The sequence below is a fragment of the Pteronotus mesoamericanus genome, unplaced genomic scaffold (genome assembly GCF_021234165.1).
Source record: "Pteronotus mesoamericanus isolate MK-2021 breed Mesoamerican mustached bat unplaced genomic scaffold, CSHL_Meso_final scaffold_167, whole genome shotgun sequence".
Lineage (NCBI taxonomy): Eukaryota > Metazoa > Chordata > Mammalia > Chiroptera > Mormoopidae > Pteronotus > Pteronotus mesoamericanus.
The window spans coordinates 22,870,210-22,894,661 of NW_026555308.1; the positions used below are offsets into that span (position 1 = coordinate 22,870,210).

At 58.3% G+C, this 24,452-nt stretch overlaps 1 protein-coding gene across 1 annotated transcript in view; it reads right to left on the reverse strand.

The window, feature by feature from the left end:
* Window positions 1–408: 408 nt before the first annotated feature.
* Window positions 409–24,452, reverse strand: part of COL26A1 (collagen type XXVI alpha 1 chain) — a 177,248-nt gene continuing 153,204 nt past the window's right edge. Inside the window, exons 4-13 of the mRNA XM_054589277.1 lie at window positions 22,492–22,553; window positions 15,233–15,386; window positions 12,917–13,015; window positions 12,176–12,328; window positions 10,134–10,217; window positions 8,232–8,284; window positions 4,446–4,481; window positions 3,171–3,218; window positions 1,280–1,364; window positions 409–569 (exon numbers count right to left, since the gene is read on the reverse strand). Coding sequence (XP_054445252.1) covers window positions 409–569; window positions 1,280–1,364; window positions 3,171–3,218; window positions 4,446–4,481; window positions 8,232–8,284; window positions 10,134–10,217; window positions 12,176–12,328; window positions 12,917–13,015; window positions 15,233–15,386; window positions 22,492–22,553 — 935 coding nt within the window. The remainder of the gene's footprint in view (window positions 570–1,279; window positions 1,365–3,170; window positions 3,219–4,445; window positions 4,482–8,231; window positions 8,285–10,133; window positions 10,218–12,175; window positions 12,329–12,916; window positions 13,016–15,232; window positions 15,387–22,491; window positions 22,554–24,452) is intronic.

Here is a 24,452-nt window from a genome sequence, read left to right on the forward strand (position 1 = left end):
TGTAAAGTGGGGATAACAAGCCTACCTCCTAAGGGTTAAATGAGACAATGTAGGAAGAGCTCCTTAGACAGGCCCAGACGCCTCAGGAACTCAGTAAATGATAAGTATTATGATTATTCTCACACCCTTCCTGGCCCACCCAGACTGTCTCCTGCAGGGGGTCAGGGATGGGGGAGGGTAGGGCAGGGACAAGAGCAGGGCTCTGCCAAGGGTGCTGGGACCCTCTGGACCCTGTCCCTGGAGGTGCCATCTGTCCCTGAGGCCCCCAAGCTCTAGGAGCCGATGTCCCTCGTGACTGTCCATGCCTGGAGCCCAGTCCCATTAGGGGTGCCTTCAGGATCCAGTGCTGGCACAGGCTTCAGGGCTGGGTCTCTGGTGGGGTGGGGCTTGGCCTGGAGAGCCGGGCCCTTACTTCCCGCTGCTGGCCCGGCCAGTGCTCTTCTGCACAGGGTTGGGGCCGAGCAGGGCAGAGAGGGAGCCGTCGGGTGGGGTGCCACCGCGCTTCATCTTGAGGTTGGCTCTCAGGACGGCGTCCTGGCCGGAGCCCCCCTCCGGGGAGGCCAGGGGATCTGGAAGGAGAGCAGAAGGGTGGGCCTTGGGAGCACTCACGGGCACTTCCGCTTCTGCTCCCTGGCCAGCGAAGGGAGGGTGGTGCCTCGTGAGGCTGCGGCTTTCTACTCCTGCGCTCCATCAGGCTTTCACCATTCACTCACTCACTCACTCATTCATTCTTCAACAAATGCTGACCAGGGCGGGGCTCCAGGCCCCGAAGAGGTCCCAGTGACCGCCTTGCCACCAGGGAGAGACATGGAAAACCCATCCCATGAGGGAACGGAGGCTCTGCAGAGCACTGTGAGGGAAGAGGTGATCGGCTTCACAGAAGAGAACTTGGAGCAGGCCCTGAAGCGGGAGCTGGTGTTTAGCGCGTGCAGGGACAGCCTTGAGCAAAGGCATGGAGGTGGGAGGGGGCCTGAAATGACTGGGCGGTGGCTCTGTGTCCCTGGGCACCAGGCAATGCTGGGGAGGAACTTAGGACTTGATGAACCTGGATGCCAGTCATGGGCAGCAAGGCGTCAATGAGAGTCCTCGAGCCAGGGGAGGGACAGGGTCAGGCTGGGGTTTGGGGAAAACTATCTGGCAGGCAAGTGAACGGAACATGGAAGCAGGGAGACCAGAGACAGCGGCAACTGTCACGGGGGCAGCAAGGAGCGGGGAGGCAGGAGCAGAGGGAGATTCCAGCTGTGGGCCCGCCCGTTCCTGGGCCCTGGTCACTGCTCACCGTGGATCCCAATCATGTGCTCCAGGATGAGGACTCTCTCTGCCAGGATCTTCAAGGCCTCCCGCAGCTGCTGCACCCCCTCACCCTGGCGGGGAGGAAGCAGCCAGGGTCAGGGCCGTTCTGCTTCAGTGCACATGCTGTCCCCATCTCCACTACTCCCACCTCTTCCTTCCTGTGGCCATCAGCAACACACAGCCGTCACCCACTACATGCCAGGGGTGGCGTTCGAATTCTCATTCACAGACAAGGAACCTGAAGCACAGAGAGGGTTCCCAGAGTCCTCTGGGCACACAGCCTGGAAGTGGCCAACCAGGGCCTCATGCCCAGGCTTGTTCCCTCGAGGCTGGCCTCTTCCTGCTCCACGGCTTCCTGACTGCTTCCCCTGTGTGCACTTCTTTCCAGAAAACACCTTGCAGAGCACTTAGCACAGGCTCACAGGCTTCCGGCAGGGAAGCCGGCTTTGCTGGCTTCCCTCCTGGCACTGCCCACGGAGAGCCCCTTCCCGAGCGAACAGGAGGGGAGCCACCGCTCCCAGGGTGCGGCAGGAGCGCGGGGTGATGGCGAGCCTGTGCTTCTGACACCTGGCCTACACGTGGGCGGAGGACCCTGTGTGCCAAGACACGCAAATGAGCTGATTTATTGAGAAGACAGCTTCCGTTTCCATTTTCCAAATCCACTTTGAAAAGTGATGTTGAAGGGACAAGACCCTGGTGGAGTCAGCAGCAAAAAGGACACCTTTTGCTGGTGTGACATGACAACTGTCATGACATTCAGAATAATTTCACTTAAAGCAAAATAAAAGGAAACCAAAAAGCATTCTACTGGGTTACAAGAGACAGATCTTCCCACCAGGGAACCAAAGTCCCCTGGAGCTGTGCCATGGACAGTATCTGGGATGGGGGTGTCCCTGGTGAGGAGCAGGGGGTCCAGGCCCCTCTGCCAGGAACCCAGCTAAGCCCCATGTGCCTGGGCCACAGGTTGCACTGTTATGCAATGCGGATGGGGAAGTTGTGCACACCCTCTCAGTCTGGCATCAGCAGGGGACCTGTGAAGCTGGGCTCACACGCCAGCACTTACATCTTCCTCCCACGGCCTTCTGCGCCTACCACAGTTGCTTCGCTTCCAGCATCGTCCTCATTTTCCAGTCCTGCAAGGACCTCTGGAAGGCCCCACAGCCCCGGTCCACCTCCCCCTGCTCCCTGCCTCCAACGCTCACCTCCCCAGATACCCCTGCTGCTTGCAACTTCCCCCAGCTCACTCACTTCAGGGGAGCCACTGCCTGCTCAGGGGACTCTCATTCTCAGCTTACAAGGCCTCCCCTGCTGGCCCCAGCGCCCTTGCCCCCTTCATCCAACAAGTGAGTCCCCAGCACCCTCCCTGTTCCCTGACTGTAGAGGGTCCCCATGGCCATGTCCTTACCCCGATATGCCCCTCCCTACCCCTCCTCTGGGCCCCAGCACGCTCCCACTCTCACTCCCTCATCATCCTCCCTCACGCCCCCCAGCCATCTGGCCACAAGCCCTTGACCCTGTGGGCACATCAGTGTGTCAGACGCTGGTTGTGAGAAAGTCTTATCTCTGGAGAGACAACTCCACCCCGCGTCCTGAAGCCTCCTCTGCAGGTGTGCAGCTCCTCCTGTCCTCGCCAGCGGGGTCTCCCCTGGCCCCCTGCCCTCGGCCACTCACCCCGTCTGTGCCACCCCCGTAGCCGAATCTTCACACTCTGCTCTACATTTCCCTCATCTGGCTCCTTCACTGAGCTGGGACCCCATTCACCGCAGAGGAAGCACTGGGGCAGGGCTGAGTCGTGTGGGCACAGACCCATGCGGCACCCGCTCTCCCCCTGAGGCACAGCCACGTGGAGGAGGGAAGCAGGGGTCAACAGCAGTTACCTCTGCGGCAGCTTTTTCGTCTTCCTCCCCCTTCCTGCCAGGCTCACCCTAAGAAGAAAGGCATGCAGTCAACAGCCAGTGCGGGGTGGGGTGGGGTGGGGTGGGGTGGGGGTCTGGGGTGAGCAGGCCAGTTGAGGGCCAAGGCTCTGCTCACCCTGCACAGCCTCACTTGGGAGGTGTCTAACGTTGGCTTTAGCAGCTTAATTCTGCTTCTGGGGAGGGTTTGGAACCTCCTGGGGTCATGTCTTGGCTCTTCAAGGAATCAAGTTCCTTGCCTCTTAGGACTCTGCTTCCCTATCTCAAAAATGGGGCCAGCCTCACAGTAACACCTACCGGATACTTACTCCTCCTGTGAGAACTTGAGCCAGGTACTTTGCCTCTCAGTGCCTCAGTGTTCTCACAGTATCTACCTCAGAGGACTATTGAAAGGATTAAGAAAATCAACATCGATAACAAGCTCAGACTGAGCCTGGCGCCTAAAGGTCCTGTGCAAGTGTCGTCAGGAATTACTAGACAGAAGTCTGGGAGGAGGCACCGCTCTGGAGGCCAACACACCTGGGTTTAAATCTTGGCTCTATGGTTTCCTTCCTGTGTGACCTCGGAAAAGTTACTTAATCTCTCTGAACTGCCAGTTCTGGCAAATGGGGATAACGAAGCGCAGTCTTGCTGGGTCCCTGTGAAGCTCAAATACACTCTGGGTGAGGAGCGCCTCAGCTGTGGCCAGCACACAGTAGGTATTCGGCAAAGATCCACCCTTCCTCCGGGGTCCCATACCTTCCCCACCTCCCCATAAGGCCTTGGGCATGAAGGAGGCTCTCCCTCTAGGGGCAGGAGTAGAGGCTCATAAATTCTTGTGTCCGAGAATGTAAATTAGAAGTCCGCTTTCTAGACCTCTCATGTTCTGAGAGGTTCAGAGTAGGGAAGGGCCGCTCTCGGTCCACAGCCTGGTAACCCAGGGGTCTGGGTTCCCTGGAGGAGACCTTGGGACTCTCATCCAACCCCCTCTAACAGGAGGCTATTCCAGTCCCTGCTCACACTCCCAGTGAGGTGGCTCCCCACCCCACTTCTCACCTTGGGCATCTGGGACGGCACTCAGGTTGCCTCCCCGCCCTCCCCTGCCCCGTCCTGGCTGGGTCAGACAAAGCCGCGTTTGGGAAGGCTGTGGGGCTGAGCTCAGAGAACACTCCTGGGGCAGTTCCCACCCACCTGGCACCCTGGGCCTGCACCAGAGACCCCCACCCCAGACGTGGTCTATCTAGACAGCCCCACACTTACAGATGGCCCCGTGGTGCCCCGCTCTCCAGCCAGGCCCTGCAGAAAATCAAATAAGGCAGATTAGTCCTTGCCCGCCCTCCCCAGCCAACTCCAAAGTTCTCCCCACCCCCTGCACTGGGCTTTGGATCTGAAACATAGGGAGGACAGCAGCATGGAAGAAATGGGAAGGCCACACTTGGGGGCCTCCCAGGTTCTAGAGCCACCTTCCTCTGGCTCCTGAGTGAACCTCAGCTGAGCCCTCGGTCTTCTTATCTGTAAAATGGGGCAATCAGAAAAGGGAAACGGACGGCAGGGCATGCATCTCCTCCCCCCGTCCCACACTCAGAGACTGAATGACCGCAATGGCAATATCGAGGGTACCACACATAGACTTCCATCAGTGCCACACCCAGCCGGAAGTCTCCCCAAAGTTCCAGACGCATGTGCCCAGCCGTCCGTCCTGCAACATCCCAACGCTGCTGACCAGGACGCACCCTGCTCCACTCTCCAGCGTGGAACTCCCGGTGTCCATACCCGCTCCCACTCCACGTCACCCGTCTCAGGGAAATGGCTTCACGGTCCTCTCAGCTGCTCCAACACATACCTGCCTGGGAGTTCACCTTCTCTTTCCCTCACTCTCCAAATTCATTCCATCAGCCAGGCCTGTGAGGTCCACTTTCTAAATATGTCTGTCCCCTTGGCCACTTCTACCTCTACCACCTGCGAGTTGCTCTTAAGTCCCCCTCTGCACAGCTGAGGCCCCGCCCTGATCTCTTCAATCCCCACCGCAGCCTTCCATTCCCCGCAAAACAGCCAAAGGGCCTTTTAAAGATGTAAATCAGATCATGGCCTCTCCCTCCCTAACACTCAGAGTGCTGTTTCCACTGTGACAAAAACCCAGACTTCAGCCCTGCAGGTAAGGGGCTGCCCATGTCTGCGCCTCACCTCACAACAGGCTCTCCTCCCCTCAGGGTGTCCCAGCCTTTTCCCTGCCTCAGGGCCTTCGCAGCCACGCTTCCTTCTACCTGGGCTGCTCTTCCTTGGCGTCTTTGCATGGCTGCTCCTCTGGGTCCTCGGGTCTCAGCCAAAGTGTCCCCTCCTCACATCTGTCATTCCCCTCTTGTTGCGGTGGTCTTTTCCCCAGTTACTCTGCTGTATCACCTCATTTAGTTCTTTTTTAACACTGCCTTACCTTTCATTATCTGCCTCCCCTATTAGGCTATTAGCTACTGGAGGGCAGGGGTCCCGGTGTCCTTGTTCTTGTGCCCAGTATAGTGTCTGACACAACTGAGGCCTCAGATGTTTGGTTCATGACCAGCATTTATTAAGGGTCTCCTCAGGGTCTGCCACTTTCTATCTACTATCCCCATGATTCTTCACAATAAATCTGCCTAAAAGGGACTTCCATCCTCATTTCACAGATGGGGAAACTGAGGCCCAGGGTCACCAGCTGGAAACTGGCACAGCTAGTTTCCAGTCTGTTCTGCTCAGAGGACAGAGTAGGGGACAGCCGGTTCTCCATCACTGTCCCTTCTTACTCCTATCTGACCCCTGTCTCAGAGGACCCTCACCCCTCCCAAATCCTCAGAGGCCTCGATTCCTTGGCAAAAGGGAGGAGACGATGGCTGGGTCGCCACACTGGCCCCAGCACCCACAGCGAAGCCGCCGTCTGGCGCCTCTGTGGGGAGCAGAGGAAGCTGGGGGTCTTTCAAATATTGTTAATATGGAAGCTAACTTTGGCCGCGTGGGGGCCTGGGCAGGCCCTGGCAGTGGGTCCTGGAAGAGGTTTGTCCATGGGGGCCCTGGAGGGCCAGAAATAGGCCTTGTGCCCGCTGGCATCCAGGCCCTGGCCAAAGGCCCCCAGCCTTAGGGAAGGACCACAGTAAGGAGGTAAGGGGTCAAGTTGTCAGTGACCTGAAAACCCCGCAGGCTGATGCCTAGTCACGCCCTCTCCAGACGTGTTGGAGGAGCAGCTCAGACTCAGTGCCCTTGAACCTCCTTGGAATCTTGCAGACCTGGGTCCCCACTAGGACATGGTCTGCAGAGCCACCTGAGGGAGCCCTGCCGAGAAGGGGCTGGAAGATGCTGAAAGTAGACCACCTGGCAGGATAAGGCTACCCCTAAACACCCACTGCATCCTGGGGTAGGCCGGGAGGCATCTGGGGAAAGCCTGGAAGGAGCCTGGCCTTGCAGGGCCCCAGCTCGGCTCCTCTGCTGTGTGACTCCAGCAAGCGACAGAACTCTCTGAGCCGCCACTTCCCCATCGCTGCTGGGGCTGAATGATGGGATCCCCGAGCGCAGCTGGCGTTAGCAGAGGCGGGGAGTGACTGGGAACACTGTTACCCCGGACCTTGCCTGTCACTGTGGGCTGGGGCAGGGGGAGGGGCCCCCTGCACAGAGCTCCTGAGGCGTGTGCAGCTCAGCCAGCTTCTCCCCGCCAGCCGCCTCCTAGGGTTCCCTGGGCCTCACTGTCCCTCATCCCAGTCTTCTCGGTCACTGCCATCCTCTCACCTGCTCCCCAGCCCCTCTCTCCGGGGCTTGTGGGTGGGGCCTGAGGGGCAAGGAGGGTACCCCTGGGCTGCCTGGCCCTGGGAAACCTAGATTTTCAGCTTACCTGGGCCACCCCTCCTGATTCAGGAGCAGATCAGATCAGGGGAACCCTCAAGCCCTCTGCAGCCGCTGTCACCCCCAGGCCCTGCTGGCCAGCCTGGTGTGTCCCACATCCCCTCTTGCTCTGCCTCATGCTACCCACAGATGCCCCCCGCCAGAGTCCCCGCCCACCGCTCCCCAGAGCCTGTGCACTAGCCAGCCTTTCTCCTCCACACTGCGTCCTCCTGGTGTGAAAACACACAGCGGGGACAACCAGGAGCAGATCCAAGTCACAGACACTGATTCTTTGGCGTCTAGAATGTAAGCTTTAGGAGGTTGAACTGTGGCCCCGGGTCCTTCCTGTGTCATCAGATGGGGGACTGGCACCCTCCCAAAGACTGGGGAGTATGTGTCAAGTAACTAAAGGGATGAATGAACGTGCGGGAGTCCCCAGGTCCCAGTGCCCACAGGGCCAAGGCCTGGATCCACGTCCCTCACACTGAGGGACTGCCTCTCAGCACCCCCACCTTAAGGCAGAGCTCCAGGGCAGCAGAGCCCTCGGTCCGGACAAGCGAGGCCCAGGATGGGGCTGCAGGAAGCTCTGCACAGGAGGGCACCTCAACACCACCCTTCTGCCCCCACCAGGCGTCCTGCGCCCTTCCTCCTCCTCGGTGTGTGCTTCCTTCTCGGCCCCCGGGCTCCTGCAACACAAGGTGCTTCCACCTGGCACTTCATTTCCCTTTGGTTCCCTGTAACTTCTACAAGGAAGGCCTTGTACTCCCCGTCTTAGCAGCCAGAACCCAGGGAGGCTGCCTTTTAGCCCACGGTCACGGAGCTGGAAAGGTAGAGCAAGCTGCGGTTGGAGCACCCGGCCAGGCTTTGGGGCGTCCCTTCCCACACAGGTGATTCCCGAGGAGGAGGGGGGACAGGCTGGGGTGGACATTCTGTGGCGCTGGCCTCCCTGGATCTCAGCTCATCTGTGGAACGGGGATGAAGCTAACGCCTCTCTGGCGCAGGGGAAGTGAGCAGCAAACAACACCGCTGCTCACAGAACCAAAACCCCAGGGCTACCTGCCCCTGCGTCCCACCGGGACCCAGGTGAGGACCGCCCAAGTAGACCGGTTCCCTCCTGAACAACTCCTGCAGGCAAGAAGCCCAGCTCCTCCTTGCCTAGGAAGCCAATGTCCCCTCACCCGCCAGAAATGGAAGAGGCCTTACCTGGGATCCAGGTGCACCTGGGGGTCCTGGGGGACCATGTGGTCCCGGGGGACCTGTTGGCAGAGTCACAGATGGTCACCTAGGGCCAGAGAAGCCCTCCACCCCCCTCAGCCCTGGAGAGTGTCATCCCCCGCTCCCTCTCCAGCCCCTGCCTGGGGTTTGGTTCCATGGGCAGCAAATATTTGGTGAATGAACGGTGGGGGAACAGTGAGCACGCACTCCCTGGGCCTCCTCTGCCCATGCTCAGAGTGGACATCCCACCTCCAACCGCTCTCCGTGTAGTGCCTACACCCCAGCCTGCCTCATCCATGGGGCCACCCTGCCACCTGTCCCCAGCCAGCCAGTCCCCTGGCAAATCTCTCCCACATCTGCCCCTCCTTGGGACTTTGGACTAGACCCGTCTGAGGTATTCCTTCTTGCTTGGGTTACTACAACTGCTTCTTTATCATCTACCTTCCACATGGGTACCCAGAAAGCAACTGTTCAGTAAGCTCGCTCTCAGCCCAGCCCTCCACCCTCAGTCCCCAGATACCCTCACAGAAAGTTCCTCTGCTCTGTGCCTTTGCCAGTGCTGTTCCTTCCTCCTGGAACTTCTTCATTCCCTCCACATCGCTGCAAATTCTTTCCTCCTGGTCTTTTCTATTACTCTCAGACTGAGCATCACCTCCTCCAGGAAGCCTCCCCAGCACCCAACCTCTCCTCTAGGCAAACTTCTGACACAGACCAGCCACTACCCTTGGCTGCTATTGGTGTACATGTCTGACTGCCTCATGGGTCAGAGAAAGCCCAGAGGGTCAGGCTGGGCCACACATGCCCAGCACAGGAAGCAGTGTTCCTGACGGAACTTCCGGAATGCTCGGAAAAGCGAGGCCTCTGCCCCCGGCCTGCACAGGCCTGTGCCTTGGGGCTGCAGGGAACTGCCTGGTGGGCTATACCAATGTGCCCCCATGCTTGAGGAGGACCTGCAGGAAAGCACACCACAGGCGGGGCACACATCTGGGCTCAGTTCAAAGACAAACCCCCTTTCTCCAGTCAGAACAAATCAGCTGAGGTCCCCAGGTCCTCTCAAGCTCATTCCCTCACCTCGTCCGAGTGTGTGCGCAAATGCCACCTTTAAAATGAGGCCTACCTTGGCCTGGCCCTCACCCAGCCTGGCCTTCCATCTGTCCCTCTCTCAGATCTACAGACTTTACTTATTTATGGTATTTGAGCAAGGTTTGCCTTCCTCCACTAGAACGTGAGTACCACCAGGAGAGGGACCTTTGTTTTATTAACCTCTGTTTTGTTACAGGGGCCTAGGACACTGCCCAGCAGGTAGGATTTGCTCAGTGAATATTTGTTGAGCATATAAGACAGTACATAAATGACAGGGAGTGAGGGCTCTGGGCCTGGGGACATCCATAGCTGGGTGGGCTGGGCTTGGGTGGCCCTGGCTCCAAACTCCACTCCTCCACTGATGGTCTATGGAGGGTGGGGCTCAAGCCAGATCCAGGCTCAGCCCTTTGAGCCCCAGGGCCATCCCCTCCTCAAGGGCCTCTGGTTTCTGGCTAAAGGCCCTGGGCCTCCTGCCTCTCCTAGGCACCTGCCCCACCTGAGCTGCCCCTATGCTGACCCCATGCTCCCCCGGGGCCTGGGCCTCCATGCGTCCCGGTGCATCCGCCACCCGTGTCCACATGAGGGTGGCCCTGGGCTGTTTTACGTGGGCATCACAACTTGGAGTTCCTACGTCCCATACCACGGGTGGGCTGCCAAACAGCAGTCTGGGGCAGACCCAGTCCCCAGCACCCTGCCAAGGCCATGGGCCCCCAAGCGACCCCCTCAAGGCCTCTTGGCCAGGCCAGGCCAAGCCCGGGAGAGGACACCCAGTCCAGGCCATCCGGTGCTGCTGCCCTCTGCACTTACCTGGAGGGCCGGGGGGACCCCGGGGCCCAGGGACACCCGCCAGCACCGTGTCCACGGCGGCAGAAGCCAGCTGTGAGTCTCCATCTGCGGGAAGAGCAGATGGCCTGTGACCTGGCAGGGTGGAGCCGGCAGAGCTTGGAGGCTGGACCTGAGGTCCCCCAGAGCCAGGGTGGGCACCCCGGACCCCTCTGGGCCTCACAGCAGCCCTGGCAAACAGGTGCTATTGCTCCCACTGCTCAGAAGAGCACATGGAGGGCAGGTCAAAGGGCAGTGAAAGCCCAGAGAGCTTCATAGAAGATTCTAGAGCCTCAGATTCTGGCTAGCCCCACTCATCTTCCCAATGACCCAGGCTGGCCCTGTCTCCCAGGCTCCACCCCACATGGCTGTCCTGATGTGCCCAGCTGGCTCACTCATTCAGGGCCTCCTCCAGGAAGTCCTCCCTGCTCACCCCTCTGAGCTGCCTCCACATCAGGGCCCTGGGCGGGGATGAGGGTCTGTCTAATGGCCTGTCTCCTAAGGCCTGGCCTCCTCTAGGGTGAGCCCCATGTGACTTTACCCTGTCCACCCCCAGGGCAAGGCCAAGAGCAGCCAAGCACAAGAAATGTCTGGGATGGGAGTGGCTACCTCTGCCCTTCCCTCCGCACACGAAAGCCATCAGCCGCACAGCAGATGGGCCCTGTGGGTGCTCAGTCTCCACCAGCTGTCCCCGCTGGGACATCCCCACTCTTCCCAAGCGCTTACACCCCAAAGGCTGCCCTCCCTCAGGGACCCCATGGATGAGGGAAGGAGGGTCCTGTCTGAGGAGGGCTCCAGGCACTGGAGGTGGGCAGCATCAGGCACATGGCATCATGCCCAGGCCAGGGCAGCCTGCAGCCCTCGGATGGCTCCTCATGGCCCCGGGGTGGGGCTGCTGAGCCCCAAGACCCCCCAGACCCCCAAGGGTGTCGCAAGCACCATCCGTTTTCTCCCTGCCCAGGGGGCACCTCTGAGCCCACACGCGGGTGAGAAAGCCGAGTGTTCAGTGAGCTAACATTTTCTCCAGACACCCCACGAGGGAGCCAGCCCCCTCCTCAGGCCCTGGGCTGCGGGCCTGGCCCCTGCACTCACTGAGGACAGCCCAGCGCCCCCGGTTCGCTTAGGAATGAGTCCTCCCTCCTGGTTCAGGTTGCGGCTGAGGGGCAGTTTTACAAGCCCAGAGCAACTCCCTCCAGAAATATTTCCACCCTGACTTTACAGACGGGAAAACGGAGGCTCAGAGAGGGATAGCGCAACTCAGGTTCAGGTCTTAACGCTCCGGCGACAGTGTGCTGCCCGAGGGGACAGCACCCGCAGGCTAGAGTTCCGGGTTTCTCTAACAGCTGACACATGGTCCCCCTCCACCACAGTGCCCAGAATATACCCACCCATGCACTCTCCTCAATATTTAAAGTCAACCCTGTCACTCGCTTCTTATAAAACCCTTCCCAGGTTGCCCAGGGCACTTAACAGCTTCCCACAGGCTGCAGGCTACCTCAGCATGGCTGGCGCTGCACCGCTGTCCCTCAGACCCAGGGCCGCCACCGCTCTCCAGGCTTCCCCACGAGTGGGCCGTGTTTCTGGGGGCTCAGAGGTGCCCTCTGCCCTAGCCTATGGCTCTGCAGGGCAAGAGTCTGTTTTGCTTACTGCTGTATCCCAGGGATGACACCCAGTAGGTGCTCAATCAACACTTATCGGATGAGGGGACTTGTGACAAGGAGATGGGATAGCAGATGGCCTCAGTGGTACTGCCATCAACAGGCAGGGAAACAGGCCAGGCCTAAGCGCTGAGTGACCTTTGCGGGGCAGGAGCTGAGCACCAAGGAAGAGACAGGTCAGGCTGGGGCCAAGGTGAGATTGGGTGGTCCGTATGGGTCCTTCAGGGACTCCCGTCTGTCCAAGCCCCCCCCCAAGCTGACACCCCACTCACTGATGGGTCCCTTCACAGGGTCCTCTGGGGAGGGCTAATCCCTTGGCAGACAGTGTGGCTCAGGCCTGCCCCACCCCACCCTCAGGCCAGCACTCACTGTCCTTGTCGGTAGGTGGCTGCAGGGAGTAGAGGACACCTTGGGGGCCATTTGGAGGGAGGCCCGGGCTGCCTGCTGGGCCGGGGGGGCCAGGGGGTCCGGGGCGCCCCATCTCTCCAGGAAGCCCGCGGGGCCCTGGTGGCCCCAAGAGGCCTGCAATGGGGAGAAGAGGAGTCACATGAGAGCGGGGCCTGGCAGCCAACATTACCGACAGGAAGCAGGCCCTAAAGGGGACAGGTTTGGCAAGGGTCAGTGGTGGCCTCTAGTCCATAGTCTCCCTGGAGGGCTGTCTTGGAATATAAGTGAAATGGCTTCCCCCTTCCCCGTGCAGTGGGACTCCTGGGGCAGCTGGGTGGCTGGGGAGGGAGGCAGGGACAGCTCTGGCTTGATGCCCTCTGCCTCTCCGGGGACCTTAGTTCTGAGGCAGGAGCGCCAAGGGTGTCAGCCAGCCTGATGAGGGGTTGCTCCCCTGGAGGAACCAGCGAGTTGGGTGTTCCCTGGAGGTATTTAAGGACTGAGAGCAACCCCCAGACCCTGGTAGCCCCACCCCCACGCAGGCACCCACAGCACCCAGAGCCTTTTCTGCCTCCTGCAGCCCCGGGTGAGCCCAGACCCTGACGTGCCTGGGATGGGCAGCAGCTAGGGTGCCGGTGGGCTTATGAGACGACTTGTCTGCTTAGATAGGGAAGAAGCCCCAGGCCTCATTCCCCAGTAGACAAAGGACAAAGTCAGCATCCTTACCAGGAGGCCCTGCTGGGCCTTTCTCTCCTGCCTGGCCCCGGTCGCCTTTGGAGCCTGGGGGTCCGGCAGGCCCTGGCGGGCCTGTCTGTCCTGGGGGCCCTGGGAAGAGAATGAGATGAGGCCTGAGAAGGCTGTGGGCTGAGCTGGAGGCTGCAGGCCCAACCATCTGTGTTGTCTGGCCTGCCCTGTACCCTGGAGCCCTGTCTACCTGAGGCTTCCTGAATGGGCAAAGGGACCACAGTCAGCTCGAAGCATTCATTACAGTTTATCCACCATTTGCACCTATTAACCTCTATGATCTCAGGAGCTGCTTTTGTTTCCTTTTGACAGGTGAAGTAACTGAGGCTCCAAAAGGTATAGTCTCTTGCTCAAGATCCCAGAGCCAGGCTGTAGATGAGTCAGCTTCCCTCTTTCCATATTTGTCTTCCTTTCTCGCTGCTCAGAGTTGGGAACTGGGCTTGTGGCAAAAAAAAAAAACTCCCCCTAAGTCCTCCTTGGAGACTCCAGGGAGCCCTAAAGGACATGCCTGTCCACCTCTGGGGTCTCTGGGCCCCCAGGATTAATGAGAGGAGGCAGAGAGGTAAGAGGCCTGCCATGTGGCCTGGGCATAGCCCCTTCTCCCTATGGAGAGGGTGTTCAGAAATACTTGCTGGGCTGACGGAGGGACCTGCACTGGCTCTTAATGTCCTTCCATTTCCAACTGCATGTGACTACGGTCCAGGATGAAGGGTTTGATGGACTGTTGGTTTGGGGAGACTCCACCTGCTCTCTGGGATTCCAGAAGGCATCCGTGTGTCACCATTTGTAGGGTTTGTGCGCCACCTGATGGCCATTCCTTGGAACTGCACTTTCCCTGAGAAGGAGCAAGGTGTGGCCCAGAAGCCCCAAAGCTCCTCCCAACCTTCCCCTGCTGCCCCCAGGGTGGGTTAGGACCTGGGTCACCCCCCAGGATGGGAAGCCTCCTTCCTTTTCAGTGTCAGAGAAGGATCTGAAGAACACAGATGCGTTGCAGTCCTCTGGGGTGAGACCGTGGGGATAGTGGCTAGAGAAGCTGGTAAGGCACCCAGAATGAGAGGTTCCCCCACACCATAGAAGCCTGAGCTCGCCCCTCCTCCCACAGCCTCAGCGCCTCAGAAGAGTGCAGAACATCTGCTGCTCCCTCAGCCCCAGGACTGGCCACTGGAGGCCAACTCTCCTATGGGCTGGGTCGCCCTCCCCACTCTGCTCCCATTCCTTCCAGGATGGGCACATGCACCAGGCACGGCAGGGGAGACAAGGGAGGGGTTTGGGCATGTGCTCAGAGCTGAGTCTGGGCAGTGCTAAGAAGCTGGGGACCGAACTGGGAGAGAAAGCAGAGGGAGGAAGAGCATCACCTCCTAAGGGCTCCAGTGGGACCAAGAATTATGGGGACAAAGAGCCCCTGGATCACTAAGTAACCCAGGGGTCACTTCTCTGAGCCTCAGTTTTGTCCTCTGTAACCCCAAGCTTTCTGAACTTACCGGAATGATGAGACAGGTTATCAGTCCAGCTGGCACAGCATGGACCCCGACCAGAAGGGACACCAGTCTTAAAACTGAGTGCAGCCATACAGACAGGTGCCAGTCAAACGCCCACTCAGGTGAAGGCCCAGCACAGCGCCTGGCACGAGTCAGGCCTTCAGCAGTTTGAGCTACTATAATTACAGCTATTATTACTATTCGCAGGCTCAAAGGACAGAATTCTGACCAATGGATGGAAGCTACAGAAAGAAAATTTTATCCCTGACTTTAAAAAGTAGAGGGAAGGGAGAGAATAACAGGGCAGCAGATGTTCTCCAACTCTAGTCAGAAGGTTTAGCGAGGACCCCCAGAAGGAGGGGGGATGTCCCTGGGGGTGTGCGGACAGGGGCTTCTGCACAGTGAGCTGACCAAGGAGTAGGCCGGGCCGAGGGCCTAAATGAAGATGCTGAGGGGCATCAGGGCAGCTAACGAGGACGGTAGCTGGACTGTAATACAATAGGGAATGGTGGGAACTGTGGCCAACTGCAGAGCCTGGACAAGATCTGAAGGGGCAGACGTGGCTTAGCTGCAGTCAATTGTTTCCATGAGGGACTGCCAGCCCCCAAGGCCAAATCTTCCATTTTTCTAAGAGAAGCCAGAGATCCTGATTTTTATGTGAAATCTCAGTGTTTAAATGGTAACTCAATTTTTTTAAATGCCATGTGGGTACATTTGACCCAGAGGCCTCGTGGGCAGCCTACGTGTGGACTCCCTGGGGGGCCACACCCAGGACTCGGGCGGCCCAAGCCCCGCCCCACCCCCCATGCGCTGCACTCACCAGCTGGCCCCGTGGGCCTTCTTCGGGGCCCCGGGTGGGCGAGAGGGATAGCATCAGGGAGGAAGTCCTCATTCCAGGGGGGTGGGGTGCTTTGGGGGGCTGGCAGGTCATTGTCCGGGCTTGAGGGCCGCTCCGCTGCTTCCAGCAGGAGAACCTGGGCCAGAGAAGGGCAGAGGGTCAGGCCTGGGCCAGGCTGGGCACACATGAGGACGGGGCGGTGCCCTATGACCCCTTCAGCTGCCCATTGCTGGGCTGGGTGGTCGCCCTGCTCAGTGGGACCACAGCTCCCCTTTGCCAGAATGCTTTCCCACCCCTGCCCTCTTCTCTTTCCCATTTCAGGACAGCCCTCCTGGACCTCAGGCTCACACAGGTCCCCAGTGGACACATTCAGAGTCCTGTACACTTCCCCTAGAGCGGCCATCACTGGGATGGGAGATGGTGGTTGTTTGAGCAATGAGCATGGTCACCTCCACATCACTTGCTCTTCCCGAGGGGGAAACTGGAGTGCTCGTCCCCCACACCGACTCGCTCAGGGCACAAACAGCACGGTCAGGGAACGTTTGGGGATGAATGGGTAGGTGGACAGATGGGAGGTGGGAGGGAGGGAGGAAAATAAGGAGAGAAAAAGGGCAGAGAGTGATAAAAAGGAAAAGAAGAGGAAGTAAGGAGGGAAGATAGGAAGGAAAGAAGGAAGGGAAGGGAAGGGAAGGGAAGGGAAGGGAAGGGAAGGGAAGGGAAGGAAAAAGGAAAGAAAGAAAAAAGAAATGGGCCTGGTTTGGTACATAAGTTTTACGAAGAGCTCCAGGAAAACAAACAGAGGCTGTGGTCACTCAGGGGCAATTCGGAAAGCAGCCTGTCTTCCTCCCTTGTGGGAATCAAGGGTCGAAGACTGCAAAGACCCAGGGCCTGGGCAAGGAAACCCCCTGCTTAATTCCCTTGACCTTGGAGCCAACCCTCCGTGGCCTCAGCAAAGCCCTGCCACCTCTAAAGAGGCCAGCAGGGGGCACTGTGTGCCCAGGATCAATGCAAGGTCGGCGGGCAGGTACAGAGAACCTAGGTAGGGCCACCTGGGTGGTGGGGGTGGGGTACGGCGGGGGGTTGTCTAGGGACCCTCAGCTGTATTACATAAAGTCTGACTTTCTGCTTGCACTGCACGGTGTGTCCCTGGTCTTATGTCCCATCTGCATGATAGGGAGGAAGAGGTCTGGTGTCTCAGGTTTCCCTAGCTCTCGGGAGCCAGACCCCTGAATCCTGCTAGAGTACTAGACAAGCGCCTCCCCATGCTGTGATTAAGGGGTCTAAGGATGGGGCAGGGGGTGGTGAGGGTGGGCCTGCCTGGAGGGCCCGCTTAGTTGTCATGATCACTGATGTCTAATTCCACAAGCACTGTGGCCCAAAGGCATCCCAACCCCAGGCCCAGGCCGGAACCCCTACCCTGTCCCATCCTGCACCCACTCCAACATCAGAGCCCTGAGGTCTCCCTGGGACGCCACCTCCCCACTTCTGAGAAGGCCAGGGCCTGTGCATTTGGCCTTCCCCAGGCCCCACCCATGTGGCCCTCAGCCTGCTGTCGGCCGCAGCACATGGCTCCCCTGGCCTGTGGCCCCAGGCTCCACAGCGGCCTCTGGCCTTCCCTTCCTCCACCTGCCCCCTCCAGGTCCTGGGGCTCCCCCGCCCCCTCACCACAGCAGTGGAATGAAGACCTCGTGCCAAAAGAACCCTACCCAGGCCCCGCTCCAAACCTCCAGCATCTCACACAGGTGCCCACTTTGCCCTGCTCTGGGCCCCTGGGCCTCGCCTTTGGCTCCTCCACTCTGCTCTGTTCCCACCCTGAATGACCCCCAGGGCCCTTCTTGATTCAAGACTCCCGCCCTCCAGCCCCTGCTCCTGCAAGGCCCTCTGTCAGCCCCGTCCTCCTCTCCCAAGGAACATCCTGAGACACAGGGCCAGCCCCTCCTCCCTACAGTCTGCCTCACCCTCTGGGCAGAGCGGGCCCTCCGGCCTGCCCCTGGACACTCGCTTTGTGCCAAAGGCCGGCCAGGGTGGGAGGGGCAATGCCACCAGCCGGGCCTACGGGCCTATGGTAGACAGGACCACCTGGAGTGGGCACTCTCCTGCTCCTTGTCCCGAGACCCAGGCACACCGGTGAAGTGCCACCTGATAGGGGAAGCTCAGGCCCTGTGGCCATGCAGGCTGGTCTGAATCCTGGCTCTACCACGTGTCCGCTGTGTCAGCCTGTGCAAGCATCACGACCTCTGTGAGCCTCAGTTTTCCCATCAGCAAAATAGGGATGATAACAAGCTACCTTTACAGCGCTTAGGCCTGGGCTGGGCTGTTTTCCCAGGTGTGTGGCGAAGGGTCCTTGTAAGCATTCTCACTGCCACTAGTTTTGCAGTGTCCCTGGGCCTAGGTGACAGAGTCTCTGAAGATACTAGGGAGCCAAGTGTCTCAGGGTTTCCATCTGTGTTAGGTGGCTGGGCTCCTGCCCTGTGAGTCTCTAGCGACTTTCTGAGGCCCTCCTCTCTCTGATCCTCACAGGAACCCATGAGACTGGAAGGGTCACTGTGGCCACATCACAGGCAAGGTGGAAATAAAGGTTCAGAGACCACACGTGACTTGTCCAAGGTTACTCAGCGAGCAGACAGCAGGGCCAGGGCCCCATGTGGTGCCTTGTCCGCCTCTCCAAGCTTGGCCACAGCCTTGGCCTCAGTGGACCTTCACAGAGGCAAGAAGAAGGGGACCAGCTGGCTCAGGTCACACAGCACTTTTGGGGCAGAACCTGGTCTTCTGACCCCAGAAACCCTACAAGGAGGCGAGGGTTACGATACCTGCCTCAACCGCAGAGTTTTCACTGGGAAGCTGGCTAGACATTCACATGAGGCAGCAGCAGAGCTGGGGACGGGGAAGAGCTGGCTGTCCGTGGCAGGCGAGGGGGGTCCCAGGACAGCAGGCATGAGGGTGGGGGCGAGGAGCACAGGCAGGACCTGGGGCCTGGGGGAAGGGGTGGATGCAGGTGAGAATGGCTCTCCCAATTTTGGCCTGGCTCTGGGGACAGTGGGGTCGCCACGAGTCAAACAAGGGCAATGGAGTGGGCAAGGCTGGAGGTGAAGGTGACCGTACTGGGGGCGGGTTCAGTTGCAATGTCTTGTGGGGGGGGACCTCCACATGGACATATTTAACAAGGAGTGGCCAGGACATATTTAACAAGGAGTAGATGCAGGGGTCAAAGCTGGGGGTACCTGACCTGGGCTCCCTGAGGGGACCTCACCCCACACAAAAGGCCTGGCTCACTTCTTCCTAGGATACTTCCCACACAGACACGAGGCCCATGCAGCCCACAGACCCGGGTAGAGGAGCGATCACAGCCAAGTCAGCATCAGACCTGGCTGGAGTCCAAACCCTCCTGGCCTGGCTGTGGCCAACCTCCTGCAGAAACTGACCCCACCCATGCGGGGCATGAGCTCCCAAGGCAGACAGCAATGGGTGTGGGGACTCGGCCCAAGAAAACCAGACCACGGCCTTCCAGGGCAGCGGCCCTAATGACGTCATTGTGGTCTGGCTGACTGGCACCAGACACCAGCAGAACTCCAAGGCTTCTATGACCCTCATGCAGGGAAGTCCCCTTGGGCTCCCTCCCACTCCTTGCGGTCCATGAAGTCAGAGTGTAAACTGAGGGGGAGGAGAGGAAGGAAGGCAGAAAGCTTTTTCCTGCTGGCCTTCTGCCTCTGTCCCCCAACGGCCATTCCAGCTGTCCTAGGAAAACAGGGTGGCGAGAATCCCAAACCAGCCGCCAGGTCTGGGTCTTCTGGCAACCCAGCACCCACAGTCAGCAAAGATGGAGCTGACCCTGATGGTTGTCTGGACCGTACCACCGCTTCTTCCCTTGCTCCAGAACCCGTACGGTGCCCCCAGAGAAAGAACCATGATTGCCCAGGTACTCATTTTCCCAGCTTCCTTGCAACCAGGAGGTGGGGCTATAGCCTCGAGCTGGCCAATGAGATATAATGAGTTTGTCGAGGGGTACCTACTGCTTTTGAACATGATATTAGGATGTGAAGCCTTGAGCTGCAGTAGCCGCTTTGTAACCATGAGTCATGGACCATGAGGACAAAAGGTAAATGACTGAAGAGGGGAAGGGGGAGGCTCTGAGGATCATGGGTTCTCGAGTCACCAAACCAATCCCAGAACCACCTACTCCTGCACTTTTTGTTGAACAAACAGTAAGTATCCTTAAGGAATACACTGCCATTAGTTAGATTTCTGTTACTTATACCTGAAGGCATCCCTCCTGACACACCGAAACAGGCTTTTTGTCTGAGGGAACGGACGACTCAGCTTTCAAGCGTCTGGGTTGCTGCTCTCTGACGTCAGCTGCTTGATTTGACTCCTATCTGGGGTCTGGCTGCCTAGCTCTGCCATCAGCCTCCAGACCCCAGCCTCTGGCCTGGCTGACCCCAGCTTGATGTTGTCTGACCCTTGTAGGCTCACCTGACCTTGGTACACCCTCTGGGGCTACCGGGCTGTCCTGAAAACATGCCCAAATTGTGTCTCCTTCTTTATCCAGGCCGTACCTCTCAAAACCTTCTGACCCAGGCCAACAAAACTCCTAGTGGCCCCCTCTCTCTAGGAGGCCCTTAAGCATGAGGCAGGCAGGTGGGTATCTAGAAAGTGACCGGCACAAGGCACAGGAGCTGAGGCAGGAGGCTTCCAGAACCTACCTGGGGATCCAGAAGGAGGAGGGCTGCTGAACTGGGCTCCCGCAAAGAAGGTTGTGCAGCCACCTCTCAGCACTCCCCAGACCCAAGCTACCCACCCCATCGCCCCACCCGAGAGCCACCAGAGCTTCCGCCTGTACACCTGTCTCAGAACGACCCAGGGAGGAGCAGGGGAGTGACCCCTTCAACTTGTATTTCACTGGGCAGCAGAATGAGGCCCAGAGCTAAGAAGGGACATGCCAAGGCAGAGCTGTTGTTAGGACAGGAACCTTAGCCCTGGCTCCTCTAACACATCCCGCTGTTCCTCCCCCACCCCCCGAAGTCTGCAGAGAGGTCATGATCCTCATGCTCAGGGCCAGAGAGCAAGCCTGGCCACCAGCCTGCCTCCTGAGGCTATGTTGCTGGGGCAGAGTAGGAGGGAGGTGTCAGCACAGGGAAGATGTGGGAAAGAATTGCTCATGGCAGGAGGGCATGAATGAGGGCCAGGTGGGTGGGGACAGTGTGCCAGTCCTCCCCCAGAGCTGTGACTTTTAACACCCTGAGGCTCTGGGTTGGGGCCAAGGCAGGCTGTGGGCCGATGCTCTGCCAAACCACACAGAGGCTGCAGGTGCCTGGAAAATGTCCGTCAGGCAGCTGGCCCAACGACCCTGCCTTTTCTAAAATCTTGGGTGCCAGAAGTTCAGCCCAGCACCCTGACCACGCTAGGGCTGTCCCATCCCCACCTTGGCCCACATAGCAGCATCTGCTCCCTGAAGCCTCCCACCCCCAGCCCCAAAAAGCCACTGACACCCAAGAGAGCACAGGGTCGCTACCCCAGGCCTGTGACCAGAAGCTGGGACTATTGGAGGAAGCTCCCTCCTGCGGAAGGGGTCGAGTGCAAAGGAGGCCGTTCATGCCCCAGGGCTTTCAAGTCATGTGCTCTGTACGGAATGCCTCCCACGCACCTGTGTCTTCATGTGTAAGGTGGGAACAGAGACGTGGAGTAGATGATAACACGGACCCTCACAGCTGTCCAGCAACCGATCATTTCCCAAGCTGGGTCCTACCCCCAAATCTCATGAAACCTGCTGTAGCCCTGTGAGGCTGGTACTTTAATCCATTCCACGCATGACGAATGGATTAGTCACTTAGTTGGTGGGCGGTGATCCCACGTATGTCTGACTCCGAGTCACCTGCAGCGCCCGTCTGACTGGGCAGGTGCCCTCATGGTCAAGCTTTCGAGGCAGGGGACAAGGCCAAAGGCTATGAGGGTTGGCAAGGGCTGTGTGTATATGCATGTGCGTCTCTGTGTGTCTCTGTGTGTGTCATGTCTATGTGTGTGTTCATATATGTTTGTGTGTCTGCATGTGTGTCTATGTGTGTGTGTGTGTCTATGTGTATCTGTGGTGTCCATTTGTGTGTGTTTGCGCGCGCGCGGGCACGCAGGGGGCACCTGCCTGTCAGGCGCTCCTGGGCCTACTCTCAGGGCTCTTGCCTATGGGGTCCCTCAGCCACCTCAGTGCTCTGTCCTCACTCTGGCCTCCCTGGCAGCCGGCCATTATCATACCATTCACTAGTCGGACACCCTCTCCTGAGCTAAACCACCTGCCCCAGCTGGGAGCTTGGCCTCAGGCTCAGGTAACTCCAGCCTCCCAATGCCGGCTCTGCACTGGGGCCAGGCCACCAGTTTTGCTGCCCCAACGCATCTGTCCTCCTCTAGGCCTAGCACCTCTAATCAGTCGCCAGCGCCTGCTCTCAGACTTCTGGGAGAACAGCCCAGCCGGGGCATAGTCCGTGGACCCCCACTCCTTTGCCTTCTGCCTGCCTGTACCTGCCAAGGGCTTTCTCTGGCCATAGGAGCAAACCTGGGGGCAGGCCAGAGTGGGTGCAGGCCACCCAGCAAACGCCTCGCCCAGTGAGGGGGAGAGCACCCTGACCCCTTGAGGGCCCATTCTGCAGCATATGCTCCGCACCATCTCCCAGAGGGACGCTCATGGGTAACCTGCCCAGCAACACGCCTGCACCTCGCGTGTCCTTCCCTTCCCTGGCTTACTTCCTCTCTCTTCACCCAGTGCCATCTGGGGCCTTTCCCAGATAAATAATTATCCTTTATTAAGTCCTTCTGCCTCTGGAGTGACCTGCTCCTCCCTCTGATGTAGTCAGGCTGAGGGCTGCCTAGTGCTGGCTCCCCTGTGCCCAGCGCCATACCAGACAGCAAGAGGAGGAGCCAAAGTTGGGGACAGTACCTCTTTCCACTGAGGGGTCAACTTCTGGGCATCCAGTCTCCCAGCCCCCAACGCCTGTACCCAGACCAGCCTATGGCCTGACCTGGGACCTTCAGATTTCTTGTTCTTCCCACTCTTCTCCCACCCCAGGAGGCTGGCCCAGCCTAGAGAAGGCCACCAAGAGCCACCTAGGCCCCAGCAGCACCCACTCACTGGGACCAGGCTGCACAGGCCTGCCGGGCTCCCTGAGGCTGGCGTTTGCCCAGCCACAGTCTGCAGGTGACTGATGCTCCCCGCCCCCCACCAGCTCTCCAAGCCCAGGCTTCCCAGTCCGTCTGACCTTGGCCTCCAGCGTGATCAGTCGCTCACTCATGTCACTGAGCCGGGTACAGTTCATGCATTCTGAAAGAGAAGAGGATCCCGAGTGAGGGTGGCGGGTAAGGGAGAGAGCAGCCCGGCCTCCGTACAGCCCCTGGATAAGCAGGCAGGGAAATCTTTGACCGGCTTGCCTGAAAAACTCCTACCCATCCTTCAGGGCATTTTCTTAAGCGTTTATTCAGCGAAGTGTCTGAGCCAGCACTGAGCCAGTGCCTGGATGCCGTGTCAGCCTGTAAGCTTCATGAGGGCAGGGGTCTTTGTTTTGTTTGCCAATGAATCTCAGCACCTGACACAAAAAGGTAGGGACTCAAAATATCTGACAGTTGATGAATGGATAGTAAATGAAATGTGCTCCCTGACTTTGAGAACTATAGTCTCAAAGGCACAGCTGGTAAGATCCGTGCTGGAGCTCTAAGAACAGAACATGCAAGAGAGCAGCATGGGGCATGCCAAAGCCAGTCTGGAGTGGGGGCAGGGTAGGTGGTCAGGGAGGTCCCCCTGGAGGCAGTGGCATCTAAAGTGAGGCCTGAGGGATATGCAGTGATTGGCCAGGTGAGGCAGTAGGGAGAGGCCAGATTCTGCAAAGGGAGGAACAAGTGCTGAGGCCCGGAGGGGAACCAGCAACTGATAAAACTGCTTTTTTGTGCACTACCCAACTAGTTGGAGCTAATCCGATCATTTATGGTGAACCCAGAAATAGGTGTTCTTAATGGAAACCTGGTAGACCCTTAACTATAGTGGTGCTAATGAGCACTGCTAGAATAAAGCCACCATTATTTTTTATGAAATAGCTGAAACATTTTTAAAAGGCTATTGTGAGGGCATTATTTTGAGGTGATGTTTTAAGTGTTAACATCAAATCGATTGTAAATTAGTTTAAATATATTGCCTTAAGGACCTACTAAAGAAAGTGCCACCAAATTTTAAGTAACAGTTGCAATACCTTTACCTAAAACAAAATCAATGTTGACTTAAACATTTTCTTTAACAGTTGTCTTTTTTTAATTTTAAATCCGATCTTTCTTTTGTGTTTTTTCACTGAGGAAATCTTATCTTCCCAGCTCCTGGAGAAGTATTGACTTTGTGGTAAACATTCTAAAACATTTCTGACTCAAATATTTTTGTACATTTTTATCAATTATTAAACCTCTTCTAGCAGGAAAAAAGTGGCGACGGGGGGGGGGGGTGGTCTGCCAGCAGCCTGGCCAAATCATAGTACCCCTGGGGCCACGTCTGCTGGAGAGGGAGCCCTAACACGGAGACCCCCCAGGAAGAACTCCTGAGGCCAGTGGGCAGCAGCTGCTGGAGTGGGTGAAAGTCAAGGTCAGATTTGCATTTGTAAACGCTCACTCTGGCAGCAAAGTTTACAGTGGTAGGAGTAGGAGGGCCTGGAAGCCGGAAGGCCAATTAGGAGACCAGTAATGGTTAACCCCCAGGCACACATCTCCCTGGGCTGTAATTGTCTGTTTATGTCTGTCTGCCCCAGAGAACCAGAGCTCTTTAATGAGGAAATAGGTGGTTTAAAGCCGTTACAAGAGCCTTTATTGCTCTTATTGCTCGGGAAGTCAGGGGACTTCCAGAATTCTTCACTCAGTTCCAAGTGTAACTCTACAGGAACCCATTCTGGTTCAGCAGACACAGACCCACGAGAGGCACTGGGGAGCTCACTAGGTCCCACGTGGCATGTGGGGGCCCCTTGGCCGCAGCCAGGGCTGCACGCCCACCAGCAGGGTCCAGAGGCCCCACACCAGCCTGCCCTTGGAAAGATCCCCGTCATTGTCACTGAAGGCAAATGCCTGTTCTAAAATAGTGGCTGCTCTGTGGGAGGTGTGCGTGGGGGTCAGGGGATCTCTGGGCCGTGGGAATATGTGGTTCAGGCTGTGTCCTTCCCGGGGCGCTCAGTCTGGGGGCCGGGGGGGCTGA